Below are 21,122 nucleotides of genomic sequence, written 5' to 3'. Positions count from 1 at the left end.
CTCACGGTTTTCAAAATAGAATCGATGGAAGTCCAGGCCCTCGACCAGGTTCCCCAGGGCCTCGGGTTCGAAGGCTGTCATCCCGGGGTCACACATCTTCCTGGGGGGAGGAAGTCAGAGGAAAGAGGGGCTGGGGTGGCCTCTCAGAGCTACTCCCTCATCCAAGGGCCTGGGCCCAAGGAGGGTGAGCCTGTAAAATGGGGGTAACTGCACCCACCTCACAAGATCAGTAAAGCGGATGGACAGGGAAGGGGCTTGCGAACTGTGCAGTGTGGGGCACTGCTGACTGGTGGGTGTCATTTAGAACCGGGAAGCCTGGGTTCAGGTCCTGGCTCTGCCATTTCCCCAGCAGGTGGCCTAACCTCTCCAGGCAAGAGCACCGTGGATGGCATGCAGAGTCATGCCCTGCACAAGTCAGCCGGATGCTACTCTCCAAAGCGCACCCCACCCTCCCACTCTGACCCAGGGCAGCAGGTCCACGGGGGACGGGGGCTCCTCATTTGTCTTCCTGGGAAGGGGACTTTTTCCTTCATATTAAAGTGACCTCACCAAGAAGGTCTAATCCCAGAAAGGGTGCGCTTTGCTGCTTTAAGCAAAGACGCCCTGTTGTTAGCAGCCCTCACTGTGGGCTCGGTTCCTCTTCGTGAGATGAGGAATAGGGTCCACAAAGCGATGCCTGGGAGGGCGGGGCGGGGCGGGGCCTCCGGCTGTGCACTTTCAGGACAGTGCTCCCCTCCAGGTCTCTGACTTCCCCGAGACACTGACAGCTGGCTGGGGACAGGGAAAAACTCTCCCCCACCCCAGGTCTCTGCGGCACTACATGGACTCCTGTGACAATGACAGTGAAGCCAGGGACAGGAAGTACTCAGGGAAAGCAAAGACCCCAATCTGGGGAGGAACTGGAGACAACTGGAGGAGGGGGTGAGGCCCAGCACTTTCTGAGCTGGACCCCATGGCAAAAGCAGGGCACTCTGCCCCTGTGCCGCCCTGCCTGTCCCCTCAACTCACTTTTCCACTCAGGACCTCAGATTTTCTAGGTGGATCAACCAGCGGCTGGGGCTGTGCTCAGACCATATGGGATGCTCAGGACCTTCCAGCAGCAGAATCCCACAGGGCTGGAGGTCTGCGCTCTGAGCATCCGGGAGTCTGAGCACCACCGGGAAGCTCCTCTCTAGGAGGTTTCTGGGCATCCCTGCCTCTGAAGAGACCATCTGCTCCAACTTCACTGTACATGTAGGGAAACCAAGGCTCCTGATACGAAGGGTTATCCAGGGTTACACAGGGCCAGACTCAGGACACCACGGGCCCCAGAGGTTATGGCAAGGGGTCAAAACCTAGAGTAAACAACAGATGCCAGAGGAAGTGACATCAAGAGGTGGGAGGGGTCCCCAGAAATGGCACTGGGAGGCTTGGGGCCCACAGGAGCCACCTCTCTTTCCCTCCTTCCCTGGCAGTGTCCTACCAGAGCCACTCCTTGGGTCCCCCATGGCTGACAACTCTTTCTAGGGCCGGCTGCAAAACCTGTTCAATAGCACACTTCCATGCTTTTATGCAACATCTGGTGCACACCCAGTGCACACACACCCGTGCACACAACACAAACATGCATGCATGGACAAGTGCATGCACACACATGTACATGGGCCTCAGTCTCACGCCTGCACCCCCCAAGGTCCTGTTCCTCCGGAGATAACCAGTAGGTTGCTGGGGCTTTGCCACCCATTGCTGCAGAAACCCTCCCGCAGAGGCCTGCCAGGCCTTTGGGAGACGCATTTCAGTCCTGTGCATAGTGGAAACCAGGAACAGGCTACCCAAGCAGCAAACCCCGCCAGGTTGTTCCCACCTCACCTGAACCCATCAGGCAAGGGTCATTCTGCCTTAGTTGGCAGCTTTTGTCCACTGAAAACTGTATGTGGGGTCTTCAGGCCCAGACCTTATAAGCCCTGGCCAAGAGGCCAAGAGATTGAGGCCTCAGCTGGGAATCCTTTCTCTTCCAGAGCCAGCGGAGGGCAGGCTCAGGACCTGCTTCTGGGCCAGACCAGGAAGGCTGCATGGGTGACCACCAGGGGGCGCTCCAGCTCAGCCTTTGCACACAACTGCCCCTGAGGGTTGGCCCAGGTGTGCAGAGAACATCTTATACCATCTGTTTTCTTTTGTCATTTCTGTGCACATTGCCTTACTCCCCAGAGGCTCTAAGCTTTCATTTTGAGGTTCTTGTTCACTGGAGGTACACAACCTATGGATTCCTGCCCAATCCTGCCCAGCTGAGGTCAGAGGTCTGAGAAGGTCCAGGGTGAAGACCCAGGCCCACAAGGCAAGACTAAGGAGGGACCTGCCTCCCTCCCCTCCTTCCCAGCTCCTCTCCTGAGGAGGCCCGGGCTGGGGTGGAGACCACACCCTCTTTCCTTGGGGAAGCAAGAGTCTTGTTGGAGCTCCTCCTGGGAATGAGGTATGAGGAGCAGGGCTAAGGTACAGAGGAGTGCTTTGAACAGAAAGCGTAGTAAAAGCATGAAGTCTGAATGTAAAACAGAAGCATGAGCTCAGTCGGATTCATAGCACATGCAGGGTGAGTGACTGAGGGTCAGAGACAGGTCCCCACAGTTAGCCGTCAGCCCCCCGAACAACAATCCAGGCAGGACATGCAGGATGGGCCCAGACGACTCACGTGTAGGACTCAAAATCTCCATTGCTTATGGCTTCAATCAGCTGCTCTGTCACTTTTATAATTTCCTGTTTCCGCACTGTAAGGCAGGAGGGGACACAGAAATAGCAGCAATCGTGACAGCAGTGAAGCACCAACTACCACTTCCTGAGTCCTCAACAGGTGCCCGACCCTGTACTGGGACCTGCGGGCCTCATACGCTCGTCTCGTTGATCCTCGTGGAAGCCATGACAGGAGGTATCATTACTCCCACTGCGCAAACAAGACACTGAGGCCCAGAAAGGTGACAAAGGTAGGAGAGTTCCCTCAGCTACAAAGAACAGTGTCTTAGCTGGCAGCCTTTGTCTCCAAAAAGCGATGGTGGGCATTCTGACCCGAGGCCTGTTTTGACTCCAAAATATGCTTCCCTATCACCTTGCTTTACCTCCTGAATCAAAAAAGGTCAACTGTGGTGGTTGTCACTAGCAGCCATGAACCAGGGGCTCCCTCGTGCCCAAACTGGGGCCGCTAAGGAAGGTCTTGGGGCCTACTCGTCCCTTAGGTTTGGGGAGCTTTATGCTCCATTTGGATGTCTGTAGGAATCAGGCTCTGAGCTTTCCAGAACTTTCTAGGCATAATGAATCCCAGTTGCTGAGACCTGGCCTCCTCTGGCACCATTGCAACAAAATGAACAGCTGCTGTCTTTCTGGTAGAGGGTTAGACGTCACTGTTCTTATTATATGTGTGAGAGCCCCAGTTTTCCCACCTGTAAAATGGGGACAACGTCACCTCTCATTCATTCAGTGCCAAATGTATCATGGAAAGAATCCAGGCTTCAGTACCAGATAGGCTTCATCTAAATTCCAACCCAGGCCCTGGCCCGTGTGGCTCAGTTGGTTGGGCGTTGTCCCATGTACGGCAAGGTTGCCAGTTCGATTCCGGGTCAGGGCACATGCCAGGGTTGCAGGCTCAATCCTCAGTGGGGCACATGAGGGAGGCAGCCGATCAATGTTTCTCTCTCACATCACTGTTTCACTCTCACATGTATGTTTCTCTCTCTCCCTCTCCCTTCCTCTCTCTCTAAAAATCAATAAAGAAAAAAAATCTCTGGGGCCATTATATATAGAAGGACTTTGCATTCTAGGCTGTACTCTAAAAAAAAAGAAAATAAAGGAATTTCAACCCAGGCCCTTACGAGGTGTGCAGCTGTGGGCCACGAGGCCGTTCCTGGTCTGTCGATGAGACGCTAGTGCCCCCTCCTGGGCTGGGCATGGAGGTGGGAGGCGGTGTGAGCACGGGGCATGCAGACCGAAGCCTGGCATCCTCCCACCCGGAGGCCACATCTGCTCCTCAGACACCCCGGGAGCTGGGCAGCCCCCATTTCCTCAGCTAATGTGAGGAGACTAAGTCTCAGTCATGAAGAAATTTGAAGTCAGACGTCCTGGCTCCCGGAAGGACAGTCCTACCGGAAGCTTCACGCCATTTCCCAAGGGCAGGCCCTCCACCCCTCCTCCCCCAGGCTCGAGCTCAGCTCCAACTCCGGGCAGCTCACTGGCCTACGGAGCAGCCTCAGGCGAGGTAGATGGACACGTAGCCCATTTCTCCAGTGCGGGAGAGAGCCCATGCGTGGCTGAGGCCCTGGCCCTGCCCTTTTCCTCATCACTGCCCATGACACCCTCCCCATCTCACACTGGGAGCTCACCTCGGACCCAGAGGTCACGGAGTCACAGAACTGCCAGGCTGGAAGAACCCCTGGAAACCAGGGACTCAGCCTCCTTATCAAACTATTGGGGAACTCAGTAAGGGGTTGTGATTTGTCCAAGGACACAGACCATGCAGGGTGCAGAGCGTGGCTCCCAGCCCAGGACCTTTTCCAGAGGACCCCGGCACCCCAACATGTTGCCTGGCTACTCCCCAATTCAAATACGAGTTGCACGGAGGCTGGGCCGTGGCTGCCCTTGGCTGCTGGATCCCAGGAGCCTGGAACAGGCCTGCCCCCAGGGGAACTCGTTAACTAAAGGACTGCACCAGGCACTGCGCGCTCAACCTGTGGAATTTTGAAGGCTCACGGCACAACTTCTTTGGCTATCACTTCCACACCAGAGGCAAGCAAACTGGAGGAGAGAAGTTAGTCTGTGTTGGGGACCAGCTGCCCAGGGTTCGCAGTTCCAAAGCCCATCACATTCTCCCCGACAGCACACGCCCCTAAGGGCAGGGGCCCTGCCCACAACAGCTCTTGGCACATGGTGGGTGCTCGGCAGACATAGTAATTATCGTCTTCAACGTCAGTTACCACCATGAACGACGAATTGTTTTATTTCTCGCTTGGCTCCACTAAGAATCACCAGGGCTGGGAATGAGTCCGTTTTAGACTGTGAGCTCTGCCAGGTCATTCTGGGGCCTTGCTTGGGGCTGGGGCAGAGGCGGCAGGAATGAATGAACAAGTGGATGGCACCAAACCAGGGTCTAGGGCTGTTCTTGGTCCTGTTTCCTGGAATTGCCCAAGTCACCTGGTGGCCTCTGTCCCTGGGAGCCCGAGAGCCCGGCCTCCTGGTCAACTCGGCCTTCCTTCATGGAGGTTGGAGATTGAGGATGGGAAGCAACCCACCCTTGCTGGGAGACACCCCATTTCAGCCGCTCCCACGCAGAATCAAGGTGATGACCCAGAGCGAGTCCACATGCTCACGCAGGCCATGGGACTTGGGCCACCTCCCTTGCCTCCTCCGTTTGGACTTTAGGAACACTTCCAGTGTGACATTTCATGAGCCTGTGCCTAATGCCCTGTCTCCTGTGGGCTGCTTCTCATGCCATCTCAGAGAGGCTACAAAGTGGTCAAAGACATGGGTTCTACAGCCAGACTCTCTGGGCTTGGATCGTGGCTCTGCTTCTTTATTTATTTATTTATTTTTTATCCTTACCCGAGGACATTTTTCCATTTTTTGATCAGATAAAGCAGGAGGGAGAGAGAGGAAGAGAGAGAGAAACATCGATGTGAAGGGACACATTGAGTGGCTGCCACCTGCACGACCAACCAGGGCCGGGGACAAACTGCAACCAAGGTACGTGCCTTTAGCGGGAACCGAACCCGGGTCTCTCTGTACCGCAGGCCGACGCTCCAACCGCTGAGCCAAACCGGCCAGGGCTGCTTCTTTATTTTTTATCCTCACCCGAGGACACTTTCCCATTTTTTGTTCAGATAGAGTGGGAAGGGGAGAGAGAGAGAGAGGGAGAGAGAGAGCGCGCGAAACATCGACGTGAAAGGGACACACCAAGTGGCTGCCACCCACACGACCCAACCAGGCCTGGGGACAAACTGCAACCGAGGTACGTGCCCTTAGTGGGAACCAAACCCGGGTCTCTCTGGACCACAGGCCGACGCTCTAACCGCTGAGCAAAACCAGCCAGGGTGTGGCTCTGCTTCTTAATAACTGTGGGGCCTTGGGCAAGGGGCTTCCCCATGCCTCAGTTCCCCATATGTATAACGAAGCTACTAATAGTACTTACCTCATAGGGTGGTTCTGAGGATTGTGAGTTAAGACGATATCAGAAGAAATAGCTGATACCCATGTGGTCCTCACTAAGAACAGCTACTGTTCCAAGCCCTTTGTATCAACTTCTTTGTGTAATTAACGATGCACTATAGAGAGCACTTACCTGGCCCCCCATAACAGAGCTGTGCTTATTACCACGGGCCAGTCTGTGACTTGGAGCTTCCTCGTGGGGAGAGCCTCTAACCTCAGCTAGGGATGCTTCCCGGCAGCTTCACGTGTGCCAGTTCTGTCTGCGTTGGTGTTGGGGCTTGCAGCCTACGGGGCAGCCCGCCGCACTGTTGGACAGCTCTCACCACTGGCACCTGCCTCCTTCTTTCGAGCTGAACTCTGTCCCCTTGACAGCATCCTTTCTGCCTCCTGGGGCCCTGCACTGAGTGCCTGCTCCCCTGGGCTAATCCCTCCCCCACCAGTCTTCTTCCCTCGGGGCTGAAGGCCTCCAGGATGTAGTTTGCAGGATCTGACTCAAGCAGGCCATCTACTCTTTCTTTTCTTTTTAATTTTTTTTTCTTTATTGATTTGAGAGAGAGGAAGGGAGAGGGAGAGAGAGATAGAAACATCGATGACCGAGAACATCAATTGGTCGCCTCCTGCATGCCCCCCCAACTGGGGATCAGGCCCACAACCTGGGCGTGTGCCCTGACTGAGAATTGAACTGGCGACCTCTTGGTGCGTGGGTCGACACTCAACCACTGAGCCACACCGGCCGGACAGCCATCTACTCTTCAAAGGTCTCACTCAGTGTAAGCACACAATCCCAGGTGTGGCTTCGATGTTACACAATATCAGGTCCGGGGTAGTACTCTCTCTCCCCTCCCCACTTGGGACACTATACCACTATTAATGCAGCCTGAGACAGTGCCTATCTTGGCTTTACCTCCAGCAACTCAGGGCACCAATTATGCCAACAGTCAAAGCCTGATGGGCAGGAATCTCCCTAGCTTCATTCTCTGGGACAAAAGATCTGGGAGTCTAGTGCTCCTTAAATCTGGAGGAACTCACTCTGGCTCTGGGCCCCTTTCATGCCCTCAGAAACCCCATTGCTATGTGAGGGGTACATTCAGCAGCTGCTCAGGAGCAACCTGTACATTTCTCATGTGGCAGGTATTCACCCGGACAGTCCAGGAGTGCTCCCTACAGATAAAAAAGCTGAGCCCCAGAGAGGTAAGGCACTCGCTCAAGGTTAAGCAGCGTGCCGAGGCTGATGGGACCCCAAGGTTACGTAGCGTGCCGAGGCTGAGAGGGGACCCCAAGGTTACGCAGCGTGCCGAGGCTGAGAGGGAACCCCAGGGTTACGCAGCGTGCAGAGGCTGAGGGGACCCCAGGGTTACGCAGCGTGCAGAGGCTGATGGGACCCCAGGGTTACGCAGCGTGCCGAGGCTGAGAGGGAACCCCAGGGTTACGCGGCGTGCCGAGGCTGAGAGGGGACCCCAAGGTTACGCGGCGTGCGGAGGCTGAGAGGGAACCCCAGGGTTACGCAGCGTGCCGAGGCTGAGAGGGGACCCCAGGGTTACGCAGCGTGCCGAGGCTGAGAGGGGACCCCAGGGTTACGCAGCGTGCCGAGGCTGAGAGGGGACCCCAGGGTTACGCAGCGTGCCGAGGCTGAGAGGGGACCCCAGGGTTACGCAGCGTGCCGAGGCTGATGGGACCCCAGGGTTACGCAGCGTGCCGAGGCTGAGAGGGGACCCCAAGGTTACGCAGCGTGCCGAGGCTGATGGGACCCCAGGGTTACGCAGCGTGCCGAGGCTGAGAGGGGACCCCAGGGTTACGCAGCGTGCCGAGGCTGATGGGACCCCAGGGTTACGCAGCGTGCCGAGGCTGAGAGGGGACCCCAGGGTTACGCAGCGTGCCGAGGCTGATGGGACCCCAGGGTTACGCAGCGTGCCGAGGCTGATGGGACCCCAGGGTTACGCAGCGTGCCGAGGCTGAGAGGGGACCCCAGGGTTACGCAGCGTGCCGAGGCTGAGAGGGGACCCCAAGGTTACGCAGCGTGCCGAGGCTGAGAGGGGACCCCAAGGTTACGCAGCGTGCCGAGGCTGAGAGGGGACCCCAAGGTTACGCAGCGTGCCGAAGCTAAGATGGGATGGGCGTTCCCGGCTGCTAGTTCCCAGAATGTCTCTGCTGAGATTCTGAGGCAGCTTTTTGGGTTGCAGAGGAAATTAGTTTTCATGGAGCTGACCAGGAGAAGGTAGGGAAGTGGGGAGAAAGCCTGGCAGAGCCCCGTGAAACTCGGAGGGTCAGAGGAAGAGGCCTGTGCGTGAAGATGTCCCTTTCTTTGCTCAGGGGGAGAAGCTCCCAGAAGGGTGACATTTCTAATTAACTTTGACGTTGGGTCAGAATCCACCTCGCCAGCTGCTGTTCTCACTTAGGACAAAGACTTAACAAATCAACACCAGAAAATGGTTCTCTGGAAAGTTCCTCTGAGGCCTGGAGAAGCTGAGGGAGGCACTGGTCTCCTATTCCCTACCAAACTCAGGAAAAGCTCCTGGCTGAGCCAGCCTCTCTCCGGTCAGACATGGCCGTGTACATGCGGGGAAACTGAGGCAAAGAATGGGTCCCAGTTCTGCCGCTAATAACCTGATATGCCCTTCCTCCTCCCTGAGCCTCAGATCTCCTCTCGTAAAAGAGGCTTAGCCCTGGACAGTGTGGCTCAGTTGGTTGGAGCATTTTCCTGTGCACTGGAAGGTCCCGGGTTCAATTCCTAGTGAGGGCACATACCTAGGTTGCAGGTTTAATCCTCAGTCAGGGCGCATGCGGGAGGCAACTAATTGATGTATATTTCTCACATTGATGTCTCTCTCTCTCTGTCTCTCCTTCCCCCCTCCTCCTCCCTCTCTAAAATCAATAAAAAAAATTTAAGAAGGAAAAAAGGGGGGAGCCTATATAAACTAAATAAAATTCAAGACTCATAAATTTCCCATCAGTTTCTCTCTAAAGCAGAGAATTATGCTTGTAAATGTGGGACCTCAGGGATGTAACCCAGAGCCACTACCCCAGGTGGAAAATGTCTTTGGCAGCTCATATTTTACAGCAATAGCGCATACAAATTTTGCATTCTCTTCCAACTATTTCTCTGTCTGTTTAATATATAAATATTTGCCTTAAAATAATCTTTCAGTAAAATTGATGTTCCAAAAATGGCCTGTGGCTTCCTGTCAACCACAAGCAGTAGTTTAAAAAAAATTAAGATTTATTCAACAATTACCATGTGCCAAACACTGTGTAAGCACTTTATATGCAGCCTCTCATTTCACCTTTACATCTTTGGTTGGAACTATTATCATCACCTCTTTATTGTTCAGGAAACTGGGGCTCAGAGAGGTTGAGTAAGTTGTCCAAGGTCAACCAGCAATCGGACCCCAGTGAAGAAGCACAGAGCTAGCTTGCCCCCATCGTCCCTGTCTGCTCTGAGATTAGGATTATGAGGCCACAGCGGGTCTCCCCAAAATCCCAATCTTACTATTGGGACAGCTAGCCTTAAATATGGGACCGTCACAGAAATGCCATGTCTCAGCCCAACACAAAACTATAGAATCCGAATCCACAGGGCCAGGGCCAGGATGTGAATAGAGACTCATACTTGAGGGACTTAGAATGCCGACTTGACCCTAACAGGGAATTCTTCTTCAAGACGATGTATTTTTAAAGCTTGGCACTAGTGCCATCAGAGAAATTGATTTGCTTTAGTGACCCACCCCCAGCCGGGGCTGGCAGAAAGGGCCATACCAGAGTGGGGCTGATCTTCCAGTGTATCCTGGCAGAGTCAAGGGTAGTCCTGGTGTTTATTGTATCAAACTGCCTTAAAGCCTGAATTGCAATTGCGCAAAAATATTTGTTACATAATAAAATGCTCTTTTCCCCATCCCTGTATTCTTTTAGAGGCGAATTATTTAAACTACTGAAAAATGTCTGAGCTGGTACAGCTGTGATCTCTCCAGGTCAACGGTGTTTTTCTGGATTTCAGAGACCCCCTGGGCATCTCTGACACATGCCCAAGCGAGGGAACCCGGACACTCTCTGGTCTCCCCGTCCTGGGGGCATGAGGAGGGCTGAGTGCGGACAGCACACAGAACGTCACCAACTCATCCAAGGATTTGGTGTCCCCTGACCAGAAGACAGCACGCCTCCCTCCTCTAAGCTCACGATGGTTTTCCACACACCAAGGCCTCCAGAGCAGTAGCTACGAGTGAGGCCCTGGAGCCACACTCCATGCTTACGAGCTATGGGACCTGGGGACAACGGACTCAACACTTCTGTTCCCAGGGCTGTAGAATGGGGTTAATTACAGCAGCTACCCCACAGGGTTGTTATGAAGCTCAGGTCAGTATAAAGCACTTCCAGTCTAGCCCACAGCAAGCATCCCATAAAAGGCAGCCATTATTTCTATCACGGTCCTTGTTACTGCCTCTCTTACTGGCCGATCACAATGACCTGGCGGTTTGCTCCCCCGTCCACCGAGGGCTTTGAGGACTGTTGGTCACTGGCCACAACCACTCCTGCCTTCTGGGTTGCTCCAGGCAGGGTTTCCCATGAAATACAGCTGAACTTTCTGCATTTTTTGCTTTCCCTTCCCTTAGGATTATTGCTTCATGTTTTAAAAATCAGCACACTTTAAAAAAAAAAAAAAGGCAAAATCTGACTTCAAAAGGAAAATGCGTACCACTGCGATACATGTACGACAGGAATATGTTAAATTCGTTTTTTCTAACACACAATAAAGCAAATGCATAGCCCCTGCAATAAGAAGAGTCCAGCTATGCTCTGCTAGTGGGCTGAGTGTCCCACGCCCGCAAACTGCACTCAGTCTGGAAGGAACCCGACTGAGGCTCTGCGCAGAGCAGGGGACACAAGGTTGGCACTGGGGCCTTTTCAAGCCAGGGGCTGTCAGTGAAGGGGGTCAGAGGAGGCCTGGGGGCCCAGACGCCAAAGGCAAGGCCCCCCCCTACCTTTGGTGTCTTCGTCCTCAATGGTGGTGTTGGTGCTCTCTGAAGATTCCTGCCAGAGAGAACAGGGAGGCGGTGAGGCCGGCTGGCCGGCAGGAAGGGGCGCGGCCAGTGGGGGCTGCCCCGGCTGCCTGACGCTGCGGCCCAGTTTCTGTAAGCCTCACTGGCTCTGCCATCCGGGTGCTCCCCTGCAAACCCTGTCAGACTTCCAGGCCTAAGGAGGGGAAGGGCCCAGCCAAGCAGGTGGCCGGTGGCCGGAGCGTGGATGGAGGGACGGATGCAGGGAAAACCCTGGCCTTTCTGGAGGAGCTGGGAGGGGTCCCTGGGTGTGGAGGGGCCGAGAGGCACATGGTGGCCACAGAATGGGGAAGGAATACACACGTTGGCAGGAGAGGAAGAAAGAGAGAGAGGGAGGCCCAGGGTGAGAGAGCTGAGCTTTTCAGGGGGAGAAAAACCACACAACCGAGGGAGACAGCAATGGAACCAGAAGAAGAGGGCCACGGGCCACCATGCCGCCACTGGAATGTTTAGTCAGAGGCAGGGGCGGGTGGCTCCTCTGCCACCGGCAGGCCCTGTGTAGCCTTGCTCAAGAAGGGCCTCTGCGGCGCCCACTGCTGTGGCCAAACCGAGCCCCTCCACCCTCACCGCACCGGCACCAACCAAGCCCCGAGATGAGTTCCAGAGCGGAGGCCGGGGAGAAGCGAGAAGCCGAGGGCTGGATGTGGGATGGGGCTCAAATCAACCTTCACACCCGACGGAGTTCTCAGGTCTACTGTCAGGCTGCTGGTCTGGGCCATGGGGTCGGAGGTGTCAACAGAAACACCAACAACACGCACACACAACACACATATTGTCACACGAGGCACACGTACCAAGCACGCCCTGAGCACCCTCTCCCCGCCCCGGGTTCCCAGTGCAGCCTGCAGGAGGGAGGCAGGAGCAAGGGGTCGAGGCCCAGCATTTACCGGCGTTTGGGAGACGGCAGACACTCACCATTAACTGAACGCTGGAACTGGACTTTCTTTTCTGGAAAAACAAGGAGAAGAGATGGGACAGGAAAAGACACAGCGTGAAAACGGCAGGGAGCAGAGGAACAAATGACAGGGGAGATTTGGAAGGAGGATGGGCCTCGGGGTCATCCTCTGTGGTCCCTTGCCAGCAGGGCATGGGGGCAAGGAGTCAGGGCCACCGGTAGCAGCTGACCTGGTGGGACCAGTCCTCTCTCAGCCTGAAGTTCTGGGGTCTCATGCACAGCTGTCTGGGTCTCACCGACCAACCACCAAGCTCCAGGTCAAGCCTCCCTCGGACCAGGGCTCCCTCTACACCGAGCTCTGATGGGGAAGTCAATCCTGGGTTTCAGACACCAGCTGCCTAAGACCTCCAGAACGCAAAGCTCTTGAAGAACAGAAGGGTGCTCAGGTCTGGCGATGAGGCCCAATCTCTCCTAGACTCCTCATGCATCTCTGCTGAAAGGACCCCAGGTGTCACGGTCACTTAGGAAACTTGTCAAAAACACATCTAACCAGGCCCCTTCGAGGAGTTCGGTAACTCAGCCTGGGTTGGGGCCTGAGGATTTCCATGGAAAACAGTATCTCCAGCAGATTCTAGAGCAGGGCCAGGAGTGGGAACCAGTCCCTGAAATTCTGCTTGCGTTCAAAGCTTCCCAGCGACTGGCCTAGACAGCGAGGCCCAGCCAGACACACAGCGGAGCCAGATCTGTGCCTTTGGGCCCTGCCCTTCAGCCTGTTCTAGCTTTGGGGGGGTGGGGGTGTAGCTGTCCCTGTTTTACTGGCTGTGGAACCAAGGGAAGAAGAGAGAGAAGACAAAGGTAAATTTTCTTCTTCCCTCAGCTCTAAGCCAAGAGTCTTAAAGACCATATTCATAGAGGGTTCCAGGTCAAGACTGACCCTTGAATTGCACAGATGAGAAACTGGGGCCCAGAGATGGGCAGTGATCTGCCCAAGGTCTCTCAGCTGGCTGCTAGCAGAGCAGAGGCCAGACCCCTGAGTGCCACTCACTCCTCTGTCCAGGTCTCAGGCACCCACAGCCTGACCGCTCCTCAAAGGCCTATCCTTCTCCAAGGCACAGTCCTCTCTGGCGGTCCTCGGGTCTAATTCAGGGCTTTCTGACTCCAAGAGCCTCTGAGTGCCAGGAGCCTGAGATCCTGTGCTCTCCACCCAGGGCCCCCAGAGACATGGCAGGGGCGGCTCACTGGGCATCTCCAGCGTAAATGCTCACAGCTCCTGCATCTGCTCCGGCTGGGCTGGACAGTGTGACTTCCAAAGCCAGCAGCCTGCAGACAGCACGTCCTCTGCCCTTCACTGCTCTCCTCTCCTCTGTTCCCCTCTCCTCTGTTCCCCTCCTCTCCTCTCCTCTCCTCTCCTCTCCTCTGTTCCCCTCCTCTCCTCTCCTCTCCTCTCCTCTCCTCTCCTCTCCTCTCCCCTCCCCTCCCCTCCCCTCCCCTCCCCTCCCCTCCCCTCCTCTCCCCTCCCTCCTCTCCTCTCCTCTCCTCTCCTCTCCTCTCCTCTGTTCCCCTCCTCTCCTCTCCTCTCCTCTCCTCCTCTCCTCTCCTCTCCTCTCCTCTCCTCTCCTCTCCTCTGTTCCGCTCTCCTCTCCTCTCCCCTCCCCTCCCCTCCCCTCCCCTCCCCTCCTCTCCTCTCCTCTCCTCTGTTCCTCTCCTCTCCTCTCCTCTCCTCTCCTCTCCTCTCCTCTCCTCTCCTCTCCTCTCCTCTCCTCTCCCCTCCCCTCCCCTCCCCTCCCCTCCTCTCCCCTCCCCTCCTCTCCTCTCCTCTCCTCTCCTCTCCTCTCCTCTCCCCCCTCTCCTCTCCTCTGTTCCCCTCCTCTCCCCTCCTCTCCTCTCCTCTCCTCTCCTCTCCTCTCCTCTCCTCTCCTCTCCTCTGTTCCCCTCCTCTCCTCTCCTCTGTTCCCCTCTCCTCTCCTCTCCTCTCCTCTCCTCTCCTCTCCTCTCCTCTCCTCTTCTCTCTTCCCCTCCCCTCCTGGAGTCAGCCCCAATCCTGGGTGGAGCCAAGACAGGTCCTCCCAGCTCGGCTCTCAGCAGATACCTGAAGAGTGGCCCGAGGGGGCCAGGAGGTTCCAGGCAGGACACAAGGAGGGAACACAGAGCAGAGACTGCATCAGATTAGGACGTACAGTGACAGGATGGGACATGGGGGAGAGAAGTCACAACGGCACGCATGGGACACCAACGGGCAGTGAGTGGGGTTAAGGGGTGGGAGCAGTCGGCCCTTCCTCGTAGCAGTAGAGGCCTCGGGGTGGTTGGGAGGGGGCATCGTTTCTTGGTAATGGAAAGACTCAATTTCCCCGAGTCACGAATGATGAGGATACTAATAACCCCACGCTGACCGGCAAGTTCGAGTTTAATTTACAAGGGGCTTTCACCAAAAGTGGAGTCGCATCTTTTAGAACCACCTGGAGAAAAGCATGGTTCTAAGGTTAGCAAGGAGGGTAGAAGCGCAGTAGAGTCACCATTAGCCTTGAAGAGCCATTAAAGGCTCAGAAAGTACAGCACTGTGTCATAGCTCTATCTCCGACTGGCCAGCTGTCCTCCAGCGTCGGGGCCAGTCCCTGCTTCTTCTGCGAAGCCCCGGATGCCGTCGGTCGTCTGTCTCTAGAATGATGCTGTAGGAAGAATCTGTATGTCCCCACTTTGGCTGAACGTGTGTCAGCTAAAGAAGCACACGATGACTCCACCAGGTCCCACCAGCAACTGCCACTCTCCCCTCGCTCAGATGACAGAAGCGATGACTCAGGTCCCCGAGGGGGAAGACAGTGGGGCTCAGACTCAAACCCTTGGCTTCTTGACTAGGTCCAGTTTCACTCACAGTGAAAACATGACCGGACCCCTAGAGTGACATATTGCAGGTGGTGTGCCCCGAATCCTGGGCAAGGTCCTGGGTGGCTTGTCTTCCAGCTGGACTTCTCCCTCCTCCACCCCAAGGAGGGGAAGGAGGCTGAGCTACAGAGAGACGGTCGGGCCAGGAACAGCCTTTGAGCTTCTGTTCATCCATACCCAGGCCGCCCTGAGAAGTCACTCAGTCTTAGCTGCTGAAGGAGGGACACTTATTTCAGCTGTGCCCACTGGAAAGCCCTGCGGTGACTAGCCAGAGCCCCACCACGCCACGTCCTTGCCTTCGGACAGTCTCTGCCTCCGGGCCTTGCCAGACCAGAACTTGTCCCAAGGCCCTGCCTGCGGGAGGCCCTGACCTCACACCAGTGGCTCTGAGTTAGCCTTTGCCAGGGCTGCACCCACGAGCCAAGCAGACCGGGACAGCCCTCCCCCTGCCTCCTCTTCCTCCACTGACCAGGGCCACGGCACACCAGCTCCTGTGGCCTCTGAAACCGAGGGAACCCAGAATCCCAGTGTCTACCAACTAGGGCCGGAGAGAGCGCCAGCTGCTCCAAACCAGTCCACCACATGGCACCCCATCACCCTTTCAAAGGGGTGGTGGGTGGGATTGACTGATGGGGCACCCAAAACAACAAAGCTCGGTTCTGAATTCCATCACAGGACTCGGGGTGTTAACTTTAGAAATTGGGTCAGCTCTGCATCTGTGGATTACCAAATACTTTCCTGAGCAAACTTTGTTTTCAAGACAGATCTGAACGTGGATGTCCAATATATAAAACAAAAGATAACAATACTGGCCGGCACCCCATGACCATGTGTCGTACGCCCTGCCCCGTGCTAAGCCCTCAACACACGTGATCTCGGCTCCTCACAAGCAGCCCTGCAGGTGGAAACCCCTTTTCCCCGGCTGCCTGAATGAGGAAACACAGGCTCAGGGGATTCAAATAAGCCAAGGTCTGCGGCTGCCAAGCCCGCCCAAGCTCTCTTAACCGCGGTGCTGGCTGGTCCATGGAGCCATTCTGGTTGAAGTGGGCATGGAAAGCCCAGAATCTTCTCTGCTTGCCCCCCGCTTCTGATCCCACTCCACCCCATCTGCTGCTGGGGGTGCTTCCCCAGAATCTTTGGGCTCCAAGGACTTCCATTTGAAAACCACTGACTTTGGCTGACAACCAATAATTAGGTATTCCTTGGCACCCAAGATGAGAAGGGAGAGTGACTAGATAAGGTTTTGTTGCCCCCCCCTTTTTCCTGCGTGTGTGTGTGTGTGTGTGTGTGTGTGTGTGTTTTATACATGCCCCTAGCGGGAACCGAACCCAGGACTCTCTGGTCTACAGGCCGACGCTCCAACCGCTGAGCCAAACCGGCCAGGGCTCGTGTGTGTGTTTTAAAGCTGAAATCCTGGACACCATGCAGACCACACTCCTCCCGCCCCCTCATCGTAGCTACGGGAAAACTGAAGTCTGCAGAGGGAAGGCCCAAACCCTGGCCTCCGACAGCCAGCCTAGACCCCCTCCCGTGTAACCGTGCCAGACCAAAACCAGCGGCCTGAGACTGTAAATGCCACTACAAATGAAGCCACGAAGCCACCAGCCCATCTGGGTGACTGTGTTTGGACAGTGTCCCACACCTTCCAGTGTCCTGTACACAGCCCAGCCCTGGGGCCCTGGCCAGGCAGGGCTCTGAGCCCAGAGAAAGGCAGGGTCTCAAAAGAAGAGAACCCACAAGGCGAGCCAGTGGCAGGGAGAAGGGAGCTGCAGAGAGTGGGGACCAGGCCCCAGAGAGCAGAGGGAGAAGAGAGAGGAGGGCAGGAGGGTCAGGGGTTTGTGTATGGAGTAGCTCGGGCATCGGGCTTGGGAGGGGGGACAGAGGGCAGGCTGGGTCAGGGGAGGAGGGGATGCTTGGCACTAAATCAGTGAACCGGCAGGCCTTGATGGGGAGAGGTACCTCTGGACCCCAAAGCGGAGAGGAATGGCTATCCATCCTCCACAGGCTTGTGGGTTGGGCCGGGGTGTACTTCGGGTCAGGGGCCATTCCAGCCAGCACACGCTCGGGAAAGAGGAGGTCACCCCTCATGATCATCTCTAAACCTTCCTTGTACCCTCTGTTCACCAGTCCTCCAGCCCCAGAAACCTCCTTCGGACCTGCCCCTTCCCTTATACCTGCTCCAACCCAAGGCCACCTGCATCTCCCCCAGGCTTTCAACCCCCTCTCCTCGCCCTCCCCCGACGAGAGGGCAGGAACCAAAGCCCAGGTCTCTGGGTCTGGGGTGGCCCAGCTGCAGAAGTGACTGCATCTGCCCAGAACACCATCAGCGGGGCCCGGGTCCTGCCCCGGCCCTGAAAGCTGGGCCCTCTGGGCAGAAACGCTGCCAGAGGAGGCCCTGTGGGCTTCCAGGGGCTTACCTTCACGCCATCATTCTTCTTGTTTCCTCCACTCTTCCCTCCTATGGAGGAGAGAAAGTAGAGGGTTACCAACACCAGGCAGGGCACCAGGGCCCATAGGGCAAGGAACAGCAGCATCCACGGGCAGCCAGAGGGCAGGGAGCCGGCTCAGCGATCCGGGGAGAACTCCTCCTCCTGCTTCTCCCTTCCCCGGAGCCCGAGACTGCCCACGGGGTGGGCCTGGGCTCCCACAGTTCTCAGCGATCTCAAGTGTGACCCCCTAGCCCCATGGGTCGAGGTGAAGGAAGGTATCCAGGACGTCCCAGGACCGTGAGCTACTGTTTGAGCCCGGGGATTCCCTCTGGATCCTGGTCACCACCCGTGCTGGAGGTGGCCAACCCGGAGGCCCGGCTGCCCGGCCGGGGCAGAACGCTCCCTCCCCAGCCCAGCCCGCTCTAATTTTAGCCCCATGCTGCTGCGGAGGTCATGTGTCAGCCCTGCCTACTCACTCTGGACAGCTGCGAGCTGTGCTTTGCCAGTGACAAGAAGCAGATGCCCCCTTCTGGGGCCCACCCCTGCCAGGGCACCCATCCTGGCGGAGGCCTCCCCACCCTCGAACTCCAGAGCTCCAGGCTGGGCTGGGCTCTGTCCCTGGCAGCCAGGAAAGCAGAGCAACAAATCTCAGGAGGCTCCACCTCTGTCGTTCCCCTCTCCCTCCCCCCTCGCCTCCTGGCCCGAGCCCTTGGCCAGGAAGTGGCATATGAGCGCCCAGCCCTGCCCAACCTGGCATCCGGCGGCTCAGACCTCAAGCAAATGCCTCAAGTTAAATGAAATAAGGTATCTAGAAAGTGCTTACTGAGCCCAGCGCTTGACCTCTGGGAAGTAGATGCTCAGTAAATGGCAGCCACTTGTCCTTCTCCTGGTGGCCTGGAGAGAGTAGGCTGGAGACCAGGGGTCATACGGGGTGCTGGAGCCCCAGAGGCTTTGAAGGATGGGGCTCATGGTCTGTCCAGCTTCCCGGTCACCCTCACATTTCCGATGACCCCTACCAGGCTCTCATCCAAAGTGTCCCTCTTGTAAAGCAAGTGGGTACCTCTTGGCCCAAAGCCAAAGGGAGTGGCTGTCACCCCCCCCCCCCCACACACACACACACACAGGCTTTGTGGGCTGAACTAGGCTGTAGTGTGGGGGGTTCCTTGTCCCTCTCAACTCCAGCCACTATCACAAGACTCCGCGTCCTGTGAGGCCACACACTCTGACTTCCAAGGAAGACAGAGATCTGGACTTTCCCAGGAAATTCCTGATGTTTAAGTGCTGGAAACTGTTTCCAAAAAGCTTTTTAAACCCCACTGACCCCACCTAAGCACATCTACAGATTGGAGCCAACCCACAGGCACCATCTTGTCCGTGCTGGATTGGAGTTCCCTAGGGGCACTTCAGCTGTTAAAAAAAGACTCTGACTGCCTGGGTGGCTCATGTTTCAGCTGAAGGAGCTGCAGGATCCTTGTCTGGGGAGAGACTGGGAAGGCGGTTCAGGCAGAGGCAGAGGCCCAGATCTGAAGTTGCAGCGTTTTCCTACCTGGGTCTCATTCCTCCAGCTGGTTACGTGGGCAGGTGGACCCTCTCAGCGAAGCCTGGGCTGTGGCTCCCCGGAGCCGACCCCTAGCTGTGGGGCCGGCCCTGTGCCCACAGCAGCCCTGGCAGGCTGGCGCCAGCCCCAGTCAGAGGGCCCCTCGGGTGAGCTCTGGTACAACGGCTCAGCTGCCCGGTCAGCCTCCGGGCTCCCCAGAGAGAAGCCGCTGGCATCGCTGGTCCCAGGACTCTCCAGTGTGCCAGGGGGAGCTTCTTGCTAAACCCTGACACTAATCCCTTCCCCTTCTCTCTTTGGGGGCCACATGCCACAGGTCACTGGGCACTCCCCGCCCTACCCAGCCTGGCTTTGGCCAAGGCCAAAGGCTCCTACCCTGGACTCTCCGGTGACTCACCCTGGCTAAGGGCACTTGCAAGGGGGGGGGGTGTCAAACCCTCGCTGATAACAGTCTCTGCCTCCCCCTAGCGATGCCGCCTGGCCCACCTTCAGGAATGGCAACGGCCCACTGCCTTGTCATAAAGGCCACCAGAGTGGACACCTGGGCCCCAGTGATGATGGTGAACAGGAACACTGCCTCTCGCTGAGTCTGGCTCAGTCCCACTGGACCTGGACCCCAACATTTGTGAGGCCTTCCCCTCTGGCTGGCCCAGCCTGAGACCCCATGCACTGCTGTGAGGTGAGGGAGGCAGACTAAACCTCTGACCCTCCCTGCTGAGCCCTTAGCTTGCTGACCTTTGACCTTTCCCCGCTTCTGGGTGCAGGTTTGCATCAGGTGGGCCAGTCACCGGGTCCTCTGCAGCCCCTGCTCTCCTCAGGCCCCCTGGCCTGAGGGTACTCAGGAACCCGACATGACAATGTCCCCACCTCCTGCAGGATGAATTTGGGACTTTGAGGTCCTGCCACCTACCAGAGAAGTTCCTGGTGGCCAGCATCGTGGTGAGGATGGCTCCCTGCAACGGGTGAGGAGAGGGTGTGGGGTTGGGGGAGAGAAGCAGCCAGGGGGAAGAAGGGAGAGGAGAGACAGAGAAACGGGTGATGAGTGGGAAAGGAGACGAGGTGCTCCATTCAGACACAAAGCCACGGCCTTCTGCCCCTCCATTTGTCCCCCGTTCCACAGCCCAGGGACCAACCCCCACCCCCTGGAAAAATCAGGGTGAATGCAACCTTAGCTGGTGCCGCTCTAGGGACAGGGCCATCCCAGGAGCAGATATTAATAGGTTCCGCCAGCCTGGCCAGAGCTGGTGGATGGGCTCGGGGACACCTGTCAGTGGGAGCTGTTAAAGGCCAAGGAAGTTTCCTGCCTGGGCAAGGACAGTAGACCCTGTGCCCCTGGCCCCTCCCCCGTCCACCCTCCGCCCGGGCACTCAGAACCTCACTCTATTACTACTGTGGTCCCTGACCTGGGAACCCTGGAAGGTTCATGTCAACAAGGGGCTGGGGCACAACGGCCCTTTTGGTTCTAACAGTCTGATTTGGACACTGACACTCTCTGAGTCCAATAGTCTATGATTTTAAGAATCTCTGATTCTGCCCTGGCCTGTTTGGCTCAGCGGTTAGAGCGTCGGCCTGCGGTCCAGAGAGATCTGGGTTCGGTTCCCGCTAAGGGCAGGTACCTCGGTTGCAGTTTGTCCCCGGCCCTGGTCAGCCATGCGGGTGGCAGCCACTCGATGTGTTCCTTTCACATCGATGTTTCTCTCTCTCTGTTCCTCTCTCTCCCTCCCATTCTACCTGAACAAAAAATGGAAAAATGTCCTCGGGTGAGGATTAAAAAAAAAAAAGAATCCCTGATTCTGACATTCCGAGACTTCTTCCATGACAGCTCCCACTAGGGGCTGGGGGTGGTAGTTTTCTGGCACCATGCTGGCCTCCACCCCCTTGGCCCATGTCCCCATCCTGAGCCCCCACGCCAGGCCCGGGAGTTTGTGAGGAAGTTCTCAGTGAGCCAGGGCCTCAGCATCTGTCCCTCAGCATGCTGAAGGCTCTCTGTTCCTGCCAGCCGGTGACCCCTTGGTCGCTCTTCCCACCTGCTCATGGGGTCCCTGGCAAGGTCTAGGCTAGGAGTTGTCATGGCCCTGAGAACATACAGGACCTGCTGAGAGGCCGGCAGTTCAGGGCCCAACTGGATCCGCCTGAAGCTTCCTTGGGGTCAC

General features: G+C 56.7%; 1 protein-coding gene across 2 annotated transcripts in view; it reads right to left on the bottom strand.

The window, feature by feature from the left end:
* The window catches only part of CAMK2A (calcium/calmodulin dependent protein kinase II alpha), a 62,840-nt gene that overhangs the window by 5,029 nt on the left and 36,689 nt on the right, over positions 1 to 21,122 (bottom strand). The window contains exons 12-17 of one of the 2 annotated variants that reach the window (XM_036281801.1): positions 19,880 to 19,922; positions 17,403 to 17,443; positions 12,126 to 12,158; positions 11,136 to 11,184; positions 2,666 to 2,741; positions 6 to 100 (exon numbers count right to left, since the gene is read on the bottom strand). In XM_036281801.1, the coding sequence (XP_036137694.1) occupies positions 6 to 100; positions 2,666 to 2,741; positions 11,136 to 11,184; positions 12,126 to 12,158; positions 17,403 to 17,443; positions 19,880 to 19,922 (337 nt within the window). The remainder of the gene's footprint in view (positions 1 to 5; positions 101 to 2,665; positions 2,742 to 11,135; positions 11,185 to 12,125; positions 12,159 to 17,402; positions 17,444 to 19,879; positions 19,923 to 21,122) is intronic. The other variant, XM_036281802.1, reaches the window with a different exon arrangement.

This window comes from Molossus molossus, unplaced genomic scaffold (assembly GCF_014108415.1).
Source record: "Molossus molossus isolate mMolMol1 unplaced genomic scaffold, mMolMol1.p scaffold_m16_p_4, whole genome shotgun sequence".
Lineage (NCBI taxonomy): Eukaryota > Metazoa > Chordata > Mammalia > Chiroptera > Molossidae > Molossus > Molossus molossus.
The sequence above is the reverse complement of the archived record's forward strand: the minus strand, read 5'-3'. Positions and strand labels throughout refer to the sequence as shown.